Genomic DNA, 14,956 nt, shown 5'->3' with positions numbered 1-14,956 from the left:
AATAGAATAGCAGACTCCTGAAACTTACAAGATTCACAAAGCCCTTCAAAGTTATACAAATAGTAAATAATTGCTTGGTGAGAGTAGTCTTCTGGCTAAGTGACTTCTAAAAGTGACTTGTAAGAACATTCTAGAACTTCAGGGATTGAGTTTTTGAGAGTCATTATCACACTGGGGTAGTCTTTTATGAGATATAGCTGCCCGTGATTCATCTGTGCAACTGTAAATAATTCTTCATCCATATACCTGAAGGAACCCCAATAAATGTACTGATTCACCAAACCTGACTTATGGTGCTGTCATTGTCAGTGACTATTTGTGGTGAACAGACACTTACTCATGTCTCCTCAGAAAAATCACACCACACATGCAAAAAATCAAGTCTGGGTTTCCACATTCCACGTAGCCAAACTGCTATGTGAAAGTCTGATCAACTATAACCCAATTAGCTACTTCTTCACTTAGCTAACTGCTTGCATCAGTGCAACCTAACCATCCTCAGAAGTTCATTATGTTCTAGGACTCAAGCCCAGGGCACTCAAGCTATAGCTGGGTGCACTGGGCACTGACAACTGAGGAATTTCTAACGAATCTGACAGAGAAAGAACACCTATTCAGAATTCAATTGGCCTTTTTTTCTCTACCTGGTTTCAGGTTTAAAAATTCTCAATTGGGGGCTGGAGAGATGGCTCAGCAGTTAAGGGCCCTGTCTGTTCTTCTGGAGGTCCTGAGTTCATTTCCTAGCACCCACATGGTGGCTCACAGCCATCTAGAATGAGATCGGTTCCTTCTTCCAGCAAGCAGGCACACATGCAGGGAGAACACTGTATACTAAGTAAATAAATAAACTGCTTTTAAAAACTCTCAATTGGGAGGGGCTGGAATGATGGCTCAGTGGTTAAGAGTACTCACTGACTGCTCTTCCAGAGGTCCTGAGTTCAATTCCCAGCAACCACATGGTGGTTCACAGCCTTCTATACTGGGATCTGATGCCCTCTTCTGGCGGGCAGGTGTACATGGAAGCAGAACACTGTATACATAATAAATGAATAAATCTTTTAAAAAAATCTCTAAAAAAAATTCTGAATTGGTTTCAGTAAGCTTTTCACCGAGCTTACAAAAACAAAACACCAGCAAACCATCAGACTCTTCGACGAAATGTATTTAACATTAAACAGAATGTACACATCATGCAAATGAGGCATCACATAATCACCATGGTGCTATGAGTTATTACAATGGAGCTCAATGAAACAGACACTTAGCAAAATAAAGCTATAAGAAAAATGCCCAGGCTCGTTTAGGATGTCAGACTATGCTTTCATCTGTGTGCTTATCATAAAAGATATATCTTATTTAATATTTATCAAGGTCAATGGCACATCATTCTTAGAGGTATGTATTTTATTTAGACTATATCACACAAACATACATAGCTTCTGAAACTAATACATTCTTAAACTGTACTGGTTTTAAAAGTACAGACAAGATTACTACTGAGACTTCTTTATATCTCCTGTTTGTAAGTCTCAAAATTAAGGATCTTTTCAAAAGCTTTAAGAGACAAGTCAAAACAAAAAGTTCCAAATAAAAGGTTATTTTAATAGCAGAACTACATTTCACCACAAGAAAGGAAAAAAATATAGCATATGGCATAAAATGTATGTAGTTATACATTCTAGTGTCATTTTTCCTCATTTAGACTTTTTATAACATTAAAGTCTATTAAAGTGACATACCAGGACCAACTTGGGGCCCCCTTTCAAAGCACTGTGACTCTTTTTTATTACAATTAAGCAAACATAGGAACAAACAAAATAAATTTCAAGATACACTAGGAAAAAAAAACTGAGCAAAACCATGAAAACAACCATCTGCAGGAGACTTGATTCATTCAGCCGAAAAGCCATTCAATGATTTGGAGTGAGAATTTGGAGATTTTAAAGGTGTGGCATGAAAAGGTCCTTGCTAGATTCAGTTCCCATAATAGGAAAGAATTAATTGCCACTATTTAATTAGTTGTTTAACCAAACATTTCTTTATCCTCCAAGCAGTAATGTGGACTAATGCTTTGCAGATGATGAAGCTTCATAATAAAAATAACAGAAACCTGAGAGGGAAAGTGGCTAGATCCCCTCCCCACACACATCCCAAAGACAGGGAGATAAGCAGCCCAGATTGAGTAGTACACGTTTAACTAGATAGAGTGTGGGTAAATAGAAGATTTTTATAGGAAGAGACATCTAACTGTCTATGTGCTCCAACTCTGGGAATTTGAGTGTCCTAAAGTAAGGTTCCCAGGCAGCATCACGCAGGTTATGATAGAGAAGGACAAAGAAGTGCTTTAGCAGCAGCTGAAGCTCATAAATAGAACCATAAAACGAAATTTTGCTAAAGCCCCACGAGGCAAAAATCTCAAGGTTTCTACCAAGAGGCCAGTGTTTGCCAAACTACCTAGGAATACAGTTCATTCTCATCTAGTAATTTGGAATCCAGCGGTTAAGGGCAAAAGAAGCTTCTTCAGGTGGCCAGCAGCTCAGATTTATCACCAACAGCTTCATGGGTGATCCAAACACCACCTGTGTCAATTCAAAAGCAAAATCAGGTAAGATCAAAGAAGAAACCAAGTATTTTGTACTTTTCCTTGGCTAATGCAGTATTTCTCAACAGAAACAATGTAGCAGTTTTTATAGAATCATTATTTTAGTGGGGTCAGATGGTCATCTTATGGGACTTCCCAAAAATTGGCAGATGTCTTCTTTGGGTTTTTTCTACCCTTGAGAAAATGGTCCTCCATTGAGGAAGTAGGACTAGTGCTCAGCTTCATGAGATGAAGAAGGAGGAATGGTATACTCCAAGCCACCAAGATCATCCTTACATGCAAAACTTGAGGTGCTTAATATATCAAACACTGTGGCAATAAAACACCTTTGGTTTAGAAGGATTTGACAACTAGTCTATGTGAATACAATGATTCAGTCAAGATTTTTCTCTCAGGACATATCTTTAGGCTAGAGATGTGGAAAATAAGTAATAGAAGCCTTGAATCTGCTATGTTTTGTGCATGATAGTTTACTGGATAGTGAGGTAAGTGAATTGGAAGGAAGTTAATTAAATCAAGGTATAGTAACAACAAAAGAAACTTCTTGATGAATACTAAGCCATGCAACTGTCAAGGAGACAGAATGCTCAGGTGAATTCCTATTTTCAGTGTTCAAGAAAGCAGCCACTCTTTCAGAAACTCAAGATCATTCTAATCTACATAGTGAGTTTAAGGCCAGCCAGGTCTATGTGAGACCCTCTCTCAAATGAAAAGTGGCCTTTCATGTATTTCCTCTTTTGTGTCAAAGGTCTCTAGGGACTTTGCAGAGAACTGACTGAAGGAGGCTTTAGAGCTTATTGTCTATACTAAAGATTCTGCAGGCAAGGACTGAAGTCAGGTGGAAATAAGGACACAAAATACCACTTTGTAGGTTTCCCACCTTATTACTGTATTTGATTAAAGAAAAAAAAAGTTAGACTAAATCATTTTAGGCACCAAATTTCTGTTAGAAGAACACAGCACCATAAAAAACAAACTGATGGAATTCTGAGAATATAAAACTCTTTTTAAGAATCTACAATGAAGAAAGGCTGGGGGAAAGGCTCGGTGAGTAAAAATGCTTGCTGTATAGGTACAAATGTGAGCGCAGATCTTCAGCATTTAAATAAAAGTTGTACATGGCCACATGCACAGTGTGGAGTGGGTGTAGGGGTAGCCTGGCCCCCCAAAAATGTGAGGTCCAGATTCAGTGACAGACCCTGTATCAAAGGAATAAGGTGAAGAGTGATAGAGGAGGACACCTTCACACACACAAGCAGACACCATATAAAAACAACAAAAAATTTAAAATGTTAGGAGCATAGGAATAATTAACTTCCCCAAGGATTTGATGATAAACCCTAGTTATGTTTGCATTGTTCAAAAATAAGTCCCACGGGCTGCAGAGATGGCTCAGTGGTTAAGAGCGCTTACTGCTATTACACAGGACCTGAATTTGATTCCTAGCACTCATGTCAGGAGGCTCTAACTTTAGATCCAGTGAAGGGGCTGTGTGATACCTCTGGCCTCCAAGGCCTTCATTCCTGTGTGTGTGTATGTATGTATGTATGTATGTATGTATGTATGTATGTATGTATGTATGTGCGTGCACGTGCGCGCGCACACACACAGACACACTTTTAAAAAAAGTCCAAATTAAAGTAAATCTATTGTGAAATTTAAAGGTACAGAACTGTTGAATGAATATAACTGATACAGACTCTCACATGAGAAGGTCTGGTGTTGTTCATTAGTAAAGTATGAGCTTAGTATGTAAAACGCAGCACAGAGAAGGAGAAAGGGAGAGAAAGAAAAACTCTAGAGGCCAAAAATGATACTGAGATATCATGCAAGAGTAACCATCAGAGTGTGTGAGAACAAAAGCACGTTGGCAATAAAAAAAGCTCGGTGGTGAGGGAAAACCTTCAGGACACAAAAATAAAGTTCTTTCCTCTCACCTCAGCTATGATCCTAGAACAAAGGTCTGCTTCGGAATAGAATAGAATAGCTGACCATTTGGCTCATCACTCATCAGTCTGTATGAGTGATTGATTATTATAGAGTATGGGAAGTCACTGAAAAAAACTAAGTGGAGAGGTTCACTTTACTAGAATTACCCTGCAGAAGTTTGAGCAGTCTCTCCTTATCTCACTATCAAACCCTCTTAACCTTTCTACCCACAGCTCAAAACAATATGGACAGCATGAACAGGGCACTACATTAGGAGCTCATATATAAAGGAAATTACTTAAGACTCCTTTTCAGTTTCTGTGTGTGCTGAAATACACATTTGTGTTTGTAATTTTCAAATAAAATCAGCGAAGAGGCTGTGTGATATTTATCCAGTCTTTACAAATCTCAGCTGGGAAATTATAGATTTAGAATATCATTATAAAAGACTGTACCTTGCCTGTGTGGTGGTGCACGCTTTTAATCCTAGCACTTGGGAGGAAGAGGCAGGTGGATTGCTGTGAGTTTGAGGCCGGTCTGGTCTACAAATTGAATCCAGGACAGTCAAGGCTACAGAGAGAAACCCTGTCTCAAAATAAATAAATAAATAAATAAATAAATAAAAGAAAGAAAGAAAAAGAGAAGAATGTACCTTTCATTAAAGGAATGCTGTTTTTGTCAACAGAAGGTGTTCAGAGTAGTTTCTTGCCCAGGACTGTTAAATCCTTCGATGAGGTTTTTGTTACAGTCATCAAGGCTGAGGTTTTCGCTGGATTTCTTGGGGAATGTGGGGGGGCCAGTGAAATCTAAGATATCTTGAAGTGCTCGGGCATTACCAGTTCCATTTTGGTCCAGAGACATCCCAGGAATCATTTCACTGATTGGTGAAAATTCTGGGATGGAGATAAGTTCTTCTTTGGAAACAGGACTAGAAGAGATGAGAGAGAGATAATGAGAAACAGAGAGGAGAACATAAATAAACATAATGTATTAATGTACCTCCCTCTTTCTGTATGATTTTGCTATACTGCTCTTATGGAGAAGATGGAGTTATGAAAATGATAAGCAACTTCACATCTGGGGAGCTAGTGAATACAGGTCCTTGTTGATGAGAACAAGGGAAGCAGAGGGGCAGGGCAGTGAAGAAGAGTGAGCTCAGTGTCTGAGGGTTGAAAGGAAAGAAACTACAGGAATCATCACATTACTACAGAGAAGCAATGCTTTCCCAGACCTTTCAGGCTGGGGCATTCGAAGAGCAAGCAAGGGCTAAAAGTTCAAAGTAAGTTGAAAAGGGCTCTAATTTTCCCAGGGGCCTCCTGGTACTGCCCTCTCAGCAGTTCTGTCTATGGTGAGCTGCTTTTCCTATCCTTGACCTTAGTTTCCTCCCCTGAAAGTGAGGAGAGGAGCTGTTTCTTCCTCCCACTACTCCTTTGAGATTTGAAGTGACCATGCTGAGAAGAATTAATGCAGGGCCACATGAAGTATGTGCTCAATTAAAGTTGAGGAATGAGGACATGGAGCCCACTGCCACCCCAGGCAATTATAAACCCATTCTCATCCACTGCTTCCTTTCTATACCAGACTTCCAATTCACCCTGACTTATCTATCTGAAGCAGCTGAGGCTTTTCTTTAGTTCCTTACACTAGAGATGGGAGGAGGTTCACTGCTGCTGTCTGCTGTAGGTCCAGCAAAGTAGAAAATCCTGGTCCGGAAGAGTAATGGGCTGGAAATTAAGGGCCTGTCCCTGTAAGACTCTAGAATATAACATCTAGAATACAGCTACACAGTGACTTCGAGGCCAGCCTAAGCTACATGAGACTCTGTCTCAAAAGCCTACCACCACCACCATCAACAACAATAAAGAACATGGGTAAGAGAATGTCACCATAAGCTTACATGTGACTCCACTAGGCACCCTTCTCTAAGGGAAACTCAGTGTATAAAGTCCATTAACTTTTATGAATCCTGGCCCATGGTGTCATGTCTTCCCTCCTGAAAATCCCAAAACAAAATAATGTACACTTGGCTCTATATGGGGGTGGGAACTATGTTGTGTTAACCCTTATGATGCCTCTGATTTTCTCTGCTAAGAGCAGAGTGCACCAGCCAGGGGAAGCCCATGAGGTAGTATTGGAGATATGAGGATATCCTGTTGAGGGTTGGTGGGGAGCCCACCCCACTATTAGTCTATACAGAACTTTCTTTGCTGGTGATAGGGCGGTTGAAGCTTGGGTTTTCATGTATTTGATTGGGTAATTAATGAACAGTGCGTGTCACAGGCTGCTCAAATCTGCTCAGATAAAGAAGAGAGTTAAAAAAAAAAAAGAAGAAGAGAGTTCATGGCTGATGAGAAAAGGTAAACTCTTAACAGGCAGGAGCTCTAGTAGAACTTCTACAAAATACTGTCACACTCTCCTAACTGGAGACACCAGTTACACCAGTGACAGCTTTCCTGTATCAACAAAACCTGCTTTCAAGGTGATTCATTGTAAATGAGGAAGACAAGCGAAGGGATAAAATAAGAAAAGGTATATTGTAAAGAAACAACTAAAAGAAATAAAGAAGTGGGCCAGGCGTGGTGGCACACACCTTTAATCTCAGCACTTGGGAGGCAGAGGCAGGTGGATCACTGTGAGTTCGAGGCCAGCCTGGTCTACAAAGTGATTCCAGGACAGCCAAGGGTACACAGAGAAACCTTGTCTCAAAAAAGTAGAAAAAAAAAGAAATAAAAAAGTGAAAAAATATAGAGTAATTGGCAAGGACTGGCAAAGAAATCAGGATTAAATGAAAAATAAATGAACATACCTCACATCCATAGATTGAACTTCTTCAGTTGAATCATCCAGACTGTTTGATTTCCCATCAAGGCCATCCAGATGAACAGGCACCCCAACTGGTTTAAGACCATTAGAGAAAATGCCTTGGGGAAAGGTTTCTGGAGCAGCATGCTCCAAGCCATTTTCTACTTCCTGGCAGATGTTCAATGCATTGATTTCTGATCAGGATCACAAAGTGTTCAGATAAATCATAATGTCCAAATTTGATAAAGTAACAGAAAACATACAACAAAGCAATTATTCTCATCCTTGCTTTCACCAGTAATATAATAATTTTAAAATAATTTATTTATTACTTTTTATGTGCATTGGTGTTTTGCCTGCACATACGTATGAGGGTGCTGATCTCTTGGAACTGGAATTACAGACAGTCGTGAGCTGCTATGTGGGTGCTGGGAATTGATCCCAGGTCCTCTGAAAGAGCAGTCAGCACTTTTAACCACTGAGTTATCTCTCTAGCCCCACAATATTTTCTTTTTTGGTGTGGAATGAACTACCAGTAACTCCATGCGATCAGCTTCACAAAGGAGAAAAGAGTATGATCTTACTACTGTCAGTGTCTGCAGGAATTCAGTTTAAGAGACAAGCCATGTCTTAGTAATATCTGATGTGCAGTCAAGGTCCCTAGAAAGCACCTGGGCCAAGCATCAGTTATTAGAGCATCTGGAGAAGGCAGTGGTTTCCCAAATGCCCTTGTGCTGGAAAGATGTCTCACAAAGCGAAACTGCCAGCAGCCACACTGCACTGGATCCCAGGAGGAAGGCTCACTAGTCCTTATCACCTAAAGGATTCAAACACCAGACCTCACACTCACCTATTTTGTTGGGGACAACTGGTTTTGTTTTATTTTCCACATCTGCAACAGGCTGAATCTCCACTTTGGGGCCTTCCTTCTAGAAACAAACAGAAGGTGGATGACTAGGAAAAAAAGGAGGAAGGGAGAAAAAAAAGAAAAAGTATCTAATAAAGAAATAACTACAAAAAAAGAGAAATAATTGGCAATAAGTGGAGAAGAAATCAGAAAGATGATGTAAAGATGAAAGACTAACATTTAAAGAAAAACAAGTACATTAAAAAAAAAAAGCACCAGTATTCACTATTCTGAACTCTTCTGGGCCATAGCAAGAAATGGTTGTTTGAAGCTCTGAGTTCCTCTTAATTATTATGTCACCTTTCTCTTCAACTACTGTGTCTTTCCTTGTACTGCTACCCCACTGCTCTGCAGGAATCTTTTCCCTCCTTCATCTCTGAAATTGTTCTTTCCTTTAAGGTCTCAGTTCCTTCCTGAGCCTCACCTTGACCAAAACAGGAAAAGTCTACTTTTTCTACACATGTCTCAAATCTTCAACTGCACTAAATGTGTTCTGTTGTTTTTCTCCACTCATGACATAATGGTTATTTAAATTCCTACCTTTACTTCTAGAGATGCATCACTCTTCCTTGTTCTCTTCATGATTTCATCTATTCTCTGGGGGGGGGGGGTAAAAGTAAGAGGCCTCTAAGAATAAAATTATGAAAAAAGACATTGACTCCATATGCAATTTTATCTTTCAGAAAACTTGTAAAAGATAAATGTCAGCAGACAAAAAGTAGCAGAGAAAGATTTCCCACTGGTGCTCCCATTGCTACAAACAAGGTCAAAGGAGTATACTAAGACAGATCTAGAATTAATATCCAACTTGTATACCATATTTCTCCTCCTTCTCCTTAAATCAATCAATTAGAATCTTCCATTCAAGAGGACTATGCTATAGAAAGCTAAGTTTAACAGTAGCTCAGGAAGGGCTACAGATCTCTTAGCTTCCAGAACTACAGCAATACAAAGCCCACACTGGGCCTAAGACACCACAAAAATAGGTCTTCATAATCATCAGTCTCCATACACATACTTGATATATAAGTACATTAAGTTCAAAACAAATAAAATTTTCAACTGAGTGCTGGAGAGATGGTTCAGAAATTAAGAGCACTAGCTGCTTTTTCAGAGGTCCTGATTCAATTCCCACCAACCACATGTTGGCTCACAACCATCTATAATGAGATCTGGTGCCCTCTTCTGGTGTGCAGGCATACATATAGGCAGAGCAATGTATATATAGTAAATAAATGCATTTTTAAGAAAAAAATTCAATTGAACGACAAACTCTGTTAAATTTGATACATATAGCAAGTCCTGTTTACAAAAGACACTCATAAAAACACACAGGTTCAAAGAAAAATATGGAAAAAATATTTACTATCAAGACATTAGTCATAAGAAGGCTGTGAGAGTAGACTTTAAAGAATATTATTAGAACTAATGCTGGACAGTGGTGGCACACGCCTTTAGTCCCAATATTTCAGAGGAAGAGACAGGCAGATCTCAGATTTCAAGGCCAGCCTAGACTACAGAGCAAGTTTCAGGACAGCCAGGGCTACACAGAAAAAGCCTGTCTTGAAAAACAAACAAATAAACAAACAAACAAAAAGGGAATCTCATCACAAAATTGTCAATTCAAAAAGAAAATACGACTATCTGATATTTATATTCATTAACAATGTAGCTTCAGCATATTCTCTCTCTCTCTCTCTCTCTCTCTCTCTCTCTCTCTCTCTCTCTCTCTCTCCCTCCCTCCCTCCTTCCCTCCCTTCCTCAGGGTGTGTGTGTGTGTGTGTGTGTGTGTGTGTAACAGAACTGACAGAAATGAAAGGCAAAATGGAAACATTTTAAATCACAAAAAGAGCTCTATTGTTTTCAGGCCTGAGGGTCAAAGAAATGACTGTGTATGTGGTAAACAAGCACCCTCACTACTGGGCTATATCCCCAGCCCACTAATGGAGCGTTCTATTACTCCTTTATTAGTAACCACTATGACATGATGACAGGAAAAAAAAATAAAGGTATAGACTGATTCGCTTCCTGTTCCTGTCCTCAGCTTAAGTCCTCCAGATCCCTCTACTTTTACCTTCTTCCTCTCTAGTCGTTCCTGCTCAATCTGCAGCATGATCTGTTCTCTTTCTAAACGCATCTGTTTGGCGGCCTCCTGTGCCTTTGCTTCTGCTGCTTCTTTCTGAAAGAAACAAACCAAAGCACAGGCTTTATTAAGATAAGAAACACTGGAGTAGTTCCCTGAGCTCTGCACAGGTGCTTTCATCCCTTCACATCCTCCAAAGTGGGTGTTGATTCAATATTAAATGTGGACTTATGCAAACTGCTTTTGATCCTGCAGGCTGTTCTTATACTCTCAACCACCATGACAATCACCTGAGTTAGTTCTCACACATGGTGAAGGTCTCTGTGTTTGTGGGCAGGCTCTGGCCAGGAAGTGTGCATATAGGCAGACAATTGCAGAAGTTAAATCCCCAAGCAGCAGCACTATGCAGTAAAGAGTAGTGTTAGTAAATGATTTGTCCAGTTTCCTCACTCCTCAAGGAGAAAAGCCTAAGTCATGATCATTAGTCTTAGAGGTCCCAATGGTACTAAGCTTCAGTTATCCACAGTAACTTATCCATCAATGTGCTTAGATGATTTTCTTTATTCCCATACATATTCATGTGATGTTTCTCCCAAATAAACCACTGGCACCCAAATTCTTATTCCAGCTTCTAGTAGAAAAATCCAAATTGACATGGTAAGTATTAAGGACTTTCCTTTATTTTACACAGGTTATATTTAATAACCAATAAAAGGAGTTTGAAAAAAATCTTCTAGTAATTATTATGAATCATTCAAATTGAACAAATTTTACTCAATAGTAACTAGACTAACTGAAAGATGGTCTGAGACTTCAAATGGTACCTGCTTTTTAATTATGGACTTTTCCGTTTCTTTTTCTTGTTTTTCCTTCTCTTGCTTCTCTTTGGACAACTCCTCCTCAGCCTTCTGTTTTGCCTTCTCTTCTGCCTTTCTTTTCTCTTCTTCCTGCTGCTTCTTTTCTTCTTGCTCACGGGCTTTTTCTAGGAGCAGCCTTTCCTCTTCTACCTTTCTTTTTAATTCCTCTTTTTCCAGCCTTTTGAGAACAAAAGCACTGTTAGAGGATGACACACTCCAAAGGCAAGTTGCCAATGGACTATACACTGACCATAGCACACAAAGCTATGGTTTTTAACACACACACACACACACACACACACACACACACACACACACACACACTTCAAGATTAAAAGAACAAAAGTAAGAGTGAACAAGTTGGGGAGCACAAGCGTAAGAGAACAAGGGAGAGCAAGAGAGCGAGAGAGACACTCTGAGACTGTTAGAGCCAGAGCAACATGCTTATGGTCCTAAATCTCCTTAAACCTCATTATCACTGAACACATAATTTCTTTCCCATATACCTACCAGCCTCTGCTTATCCTTTCGTCGGTGCATCCAGGGAAATCTCATCCTCTTACTGAAAAGATTCCCTTTACCTCCAGTTCACATCCTTTAAAAGAATTTTAAAACTAACACAAAAAGCTTGGCTTCCCATATGAAAGTAAGTCATTTCCCCCAGGAATGAACTTTCTCACTTTAAGAACCACTTCATCTTTTCCTACTAGCTCTCTACCACCGGCCACCCCTAGCACACATTTATCATAGTCACTAAGCTACTTCCACATTCTAGTTTCTCTTTGGTTTGTAGAAACCTTGTCTTTTACCAATCTTCTTCTAGAGTTCACCAAACCTTTGAGCAGTTGTCATCATCTTGATCCTCGTTATCATACCCATCCAAGCCCAGTCTTCCTTCTCTACTAAGTAGAAAGTGTTATCATTCATCAGTTAACGGATATCCTTTGCCTTGGTCATTGGCTACTAGTGAGAGTCTTTATATAATTGTCTCCGTCTCACAATCTCCAGTGCTCTCACACCTTAAGTCTCTCATTGTCATAGTTGGCCCACACTATTGATGTACTTGATGGACCTTGAGCTGTTTAGTCTTGTGGATGAGTATGTGGGCATCACTGTTCACTATTCCTATGTGTGTTTTAAGTTTTTATTTAAAAAAGCTTCACCTTTACCATCAGTCTTTGATCTGATCTTAGCCCATCCTTCTGCCTCTTTGGCGACATTTCCTGGGGAGCCCTGTACAATTTCTACCCTATTCTTTCCACCAGGATATCTCCAGGCCTCTGGTCCCCACCTGAGCATTCCTGTGATGATACAGAGGTTATTTTGTTCCCCAATTCCCAGCCTGGGTGGTGTTTAGGATCCACTCATGCATGCCCTTCCCTGGCTTCCCCAGACTGGCTCTAGAAAAGCACAAACAAAGCTAGTTGGTCTTGTGTTCCTTAGTCTTATCTCTTGGATTCTATGTGGACAACCACTTTTTGTCAACCTTTATCCTCATTCTAGTTGACAATATTACCACTAATTTTCAGAGAAAACTGGGGCCACTTTGTCCTGCTTTAATACTTCATTCACTGTATTAGGACTGAGAATGTTTCCTGTTTGTTCTGCCTAATATGCAAAGGATTGTAATTGCTACCACTTGTGTAATTAATTCCATACCCTCCCACCACTCTCATTTCTTTTGCTTGTTCCCATTCCTTTCAATGCTAGTTTTGCTTTCTATATGCAACTTTCCATGAGCTGCAAAACCACTCAGGTCTCAGGCATCCTAATCCATCTTCCTAAATTTTCTCTCATCTGTCTTCTGCTTTATGACCACTCCCTTACCTCTTTCAGGCTGTGTCATGTCTTTGTACCTCTAGTCTCAATAATTTGTCTCCAAAAACCTATTTATTGCCTAAACTCCAAGAACAATATAGCCTGCCCTCAGCCTCAATATGTCTTTCAATAGCCTGATAATGCTAAATTACCTTCCTATGAGGCTGTGTTATAACCCCTGGCCACTTGAGGTGGTGATGTCCTGTCCCCCTCCTGCCTCTACACATTGGAAGGACAGTACCTGCCCTAGCTTACACCCAAACCACCTGGCACCTCAAAATGTAGCTAGTGAGAAGCCAGGTATGAACAGAACTGTGGTACTCTGCCTGCAGTTTCAGGAATGTGTTCTCACGTGGACAATGACTTCGGGTGAGCTATGTGGCCTAGTCAGGAGAAGCTTCATTTGAATAGTCTTGGGTATGGGTCCCTAGCAACCATTTCAGCTTCTACACATAATCTATTTTGTAATCCCAGGAAGCTCTCCTGCTTACTGATGTCTACCTATGCGTTCCCCAGACTGGATCTAGGATATAAGGATACTTGCCCCAACTCCAAGTATCCTACCGTATATCTTGGGCCATCCATATACCCAGAGGCTGGGACTGCTAATGTGGACTTCTGAGAGAGTTCTGATGTCACAGCTATCTGCAACTGGGTCAGCTTTTTGCTCTTAGGCCTGATTGCAAGGACACCTACTAAGCCCTTTCTTTAATGGGAGTCTCCCAGATCCATGTCTTAGACAGTGTTTCCCTCAACAGCTGGTGACAGTAACTGGGCTTTCCAGAGTTTAGCACAAGTATCTTTATTTATTTATTTTTTGCCACATCTCTCAACTGATGATCACATTTGTGAAACTTTAACTATTAACACTAAACAAAACAGATGTGAGGATGATCCTATCCCAAGGGATGTCCGCTGTGTTCCAGCTGTCTGGCACTTTCTTTCTCACCTCGTACGTGGCACTATCAAAGCTTCACATTCTGGTAAGAGAGAGGAAAACTGATTTTGGGTTAAGTGCATTCATCTCAATTTCACCTACACCTCAGGCTTCTACTTTATTTCCAACTACCTGTATGCACTGCAGGTACCTGTTTATCTAAAATCAGATGGGTAATTTTTAGCTTTTAAGACTCTTTTTTTGCCTTTCTGTGGTCTGTTATTGGGTATACCATCCTCCTAAATACTTCAAATCAAACCTTAGCATCTCCTCCAATTTGTCCCTTTCTTTTTATTTGTCTTTTTTTTCTTCTGCCTTTACCACAAACTTTTAGCCTTGAATCCACTTAACCCACTGTTGTCACTGTGACATTTTAGTCAAGCTTCTTCTTCTTCACTGAGCATTAAGCAACAGTGATCCAAGAGTGTACTCTGGCCTTTTAAAGTATTAGCCAGAAAAGGGAGGCAACCTGTAGCTAAATGAGGCTACATGTTTAGTCAGCTGGAAGCTAGGCTCAAAGGATAAAGAGGGAGTAGGTCAGTTACCCTCCCCAACACAGGTCCAGAAAAGCCACAGGAGTGATTTGACCTGCATCTTGAGAAAAAAAGACATCACATAGTAAGAAGCATGAGTTCATGTGGAGGTATAGCAAAAGCAAAGCTTTTGTGGGTGTGGAGCTGCATACAGGAGCACATGAAGAGGGCTGCAGGCTGGCCTAGAGAGAGAGAAGGCAGAGAGGCAAGGAGTGGCCAGTCCATGGCAGACTCGCTGGTAGGTTTCCATAAATCCTGTAGTCCAAAGACTCACTAGCAAGGACAATCACGTTTATTTATTTAAGAAAAGTCACTTATGGAAACAATATGGACAAGCTCTGGGAGATCTGGAGCACTTGCCTAAGATTCCACAGATACAGTCTACCTGACTTATCTAGTGCTAGAGGAACATAGGGAGAATAAAAATGCTGAATTTATTAACCAATGAAGACAATGTGCTGTGAGAGATGACGGAAATGTTGAAAGCA

At 40.2% G+C, this 14,956-nt stretch overlaps 1 protein-coding gene across 6 annotated transcripts in view; it reads right to left on the bottom strand.

The window, feature by feature from the left end:
* Positions 1-1,144: 1,144 nt before the first annotated feature.
* The window catches only part of MAP7D2 (MAP7 domain containing 2), an 82,362-nt gene continuing 68,550 nt past the window's right edge, over positions 1,145-14,956 (bottom strand). For 4 of the 6 annotated variants that reach the window (XM_084791149.1, XM_084791151.1, XM_084791153.1 and 1 more), the window contains 7 exons: positions 11,148-11,358; positions 10,315-10,419; positions 8,781-8,837; positions 8,184-8,262; positions 7,338-7,527; positions 5,184-5,459; positions 1,145-2,579 (listed from right to left, as the gene is read on the bottom strand). In XM_084791149.1, coding sequence (XP_084647275.1) covers positions 5,210-5,459; positions 7,338-7,527; positions 8,184-8,262; positions 8,781-8,837; positions 10,315-10,419; positions 11,148-11,358 — 892 coding nt within the window. In that variant the 3' untranslated portion in view covers positions 1,145-2,579; positions 5,184-5,209. The remainder of the gene's footprint in view (positions 2,580-5,183; positions 5,460-7,337; positions 7,528-8,183; positions 8,263-8,780; positions 8,838-10,314; positions 10,420-11,147; positions 11,359-14,956) is intronic. The other 2 variants (XM_084791150.1, XM_084791154.1) reach the window with 1 other exon arrangement.

The sequence above is a fragment of the Acomys minous genome, assembly GCF_964271855.1.
Source record: "Acomys minous genome assembly, chromosome: 7".
Classification (NCBI taxonomy): Eukaryota; Metazoa; Chordata; class Mammalia; order Rodentia; family Muridae; genus Acomys; species Acomys minous.
This window is presented reverse-complemented; position numbering and strand designations above follow the sequence as displayed.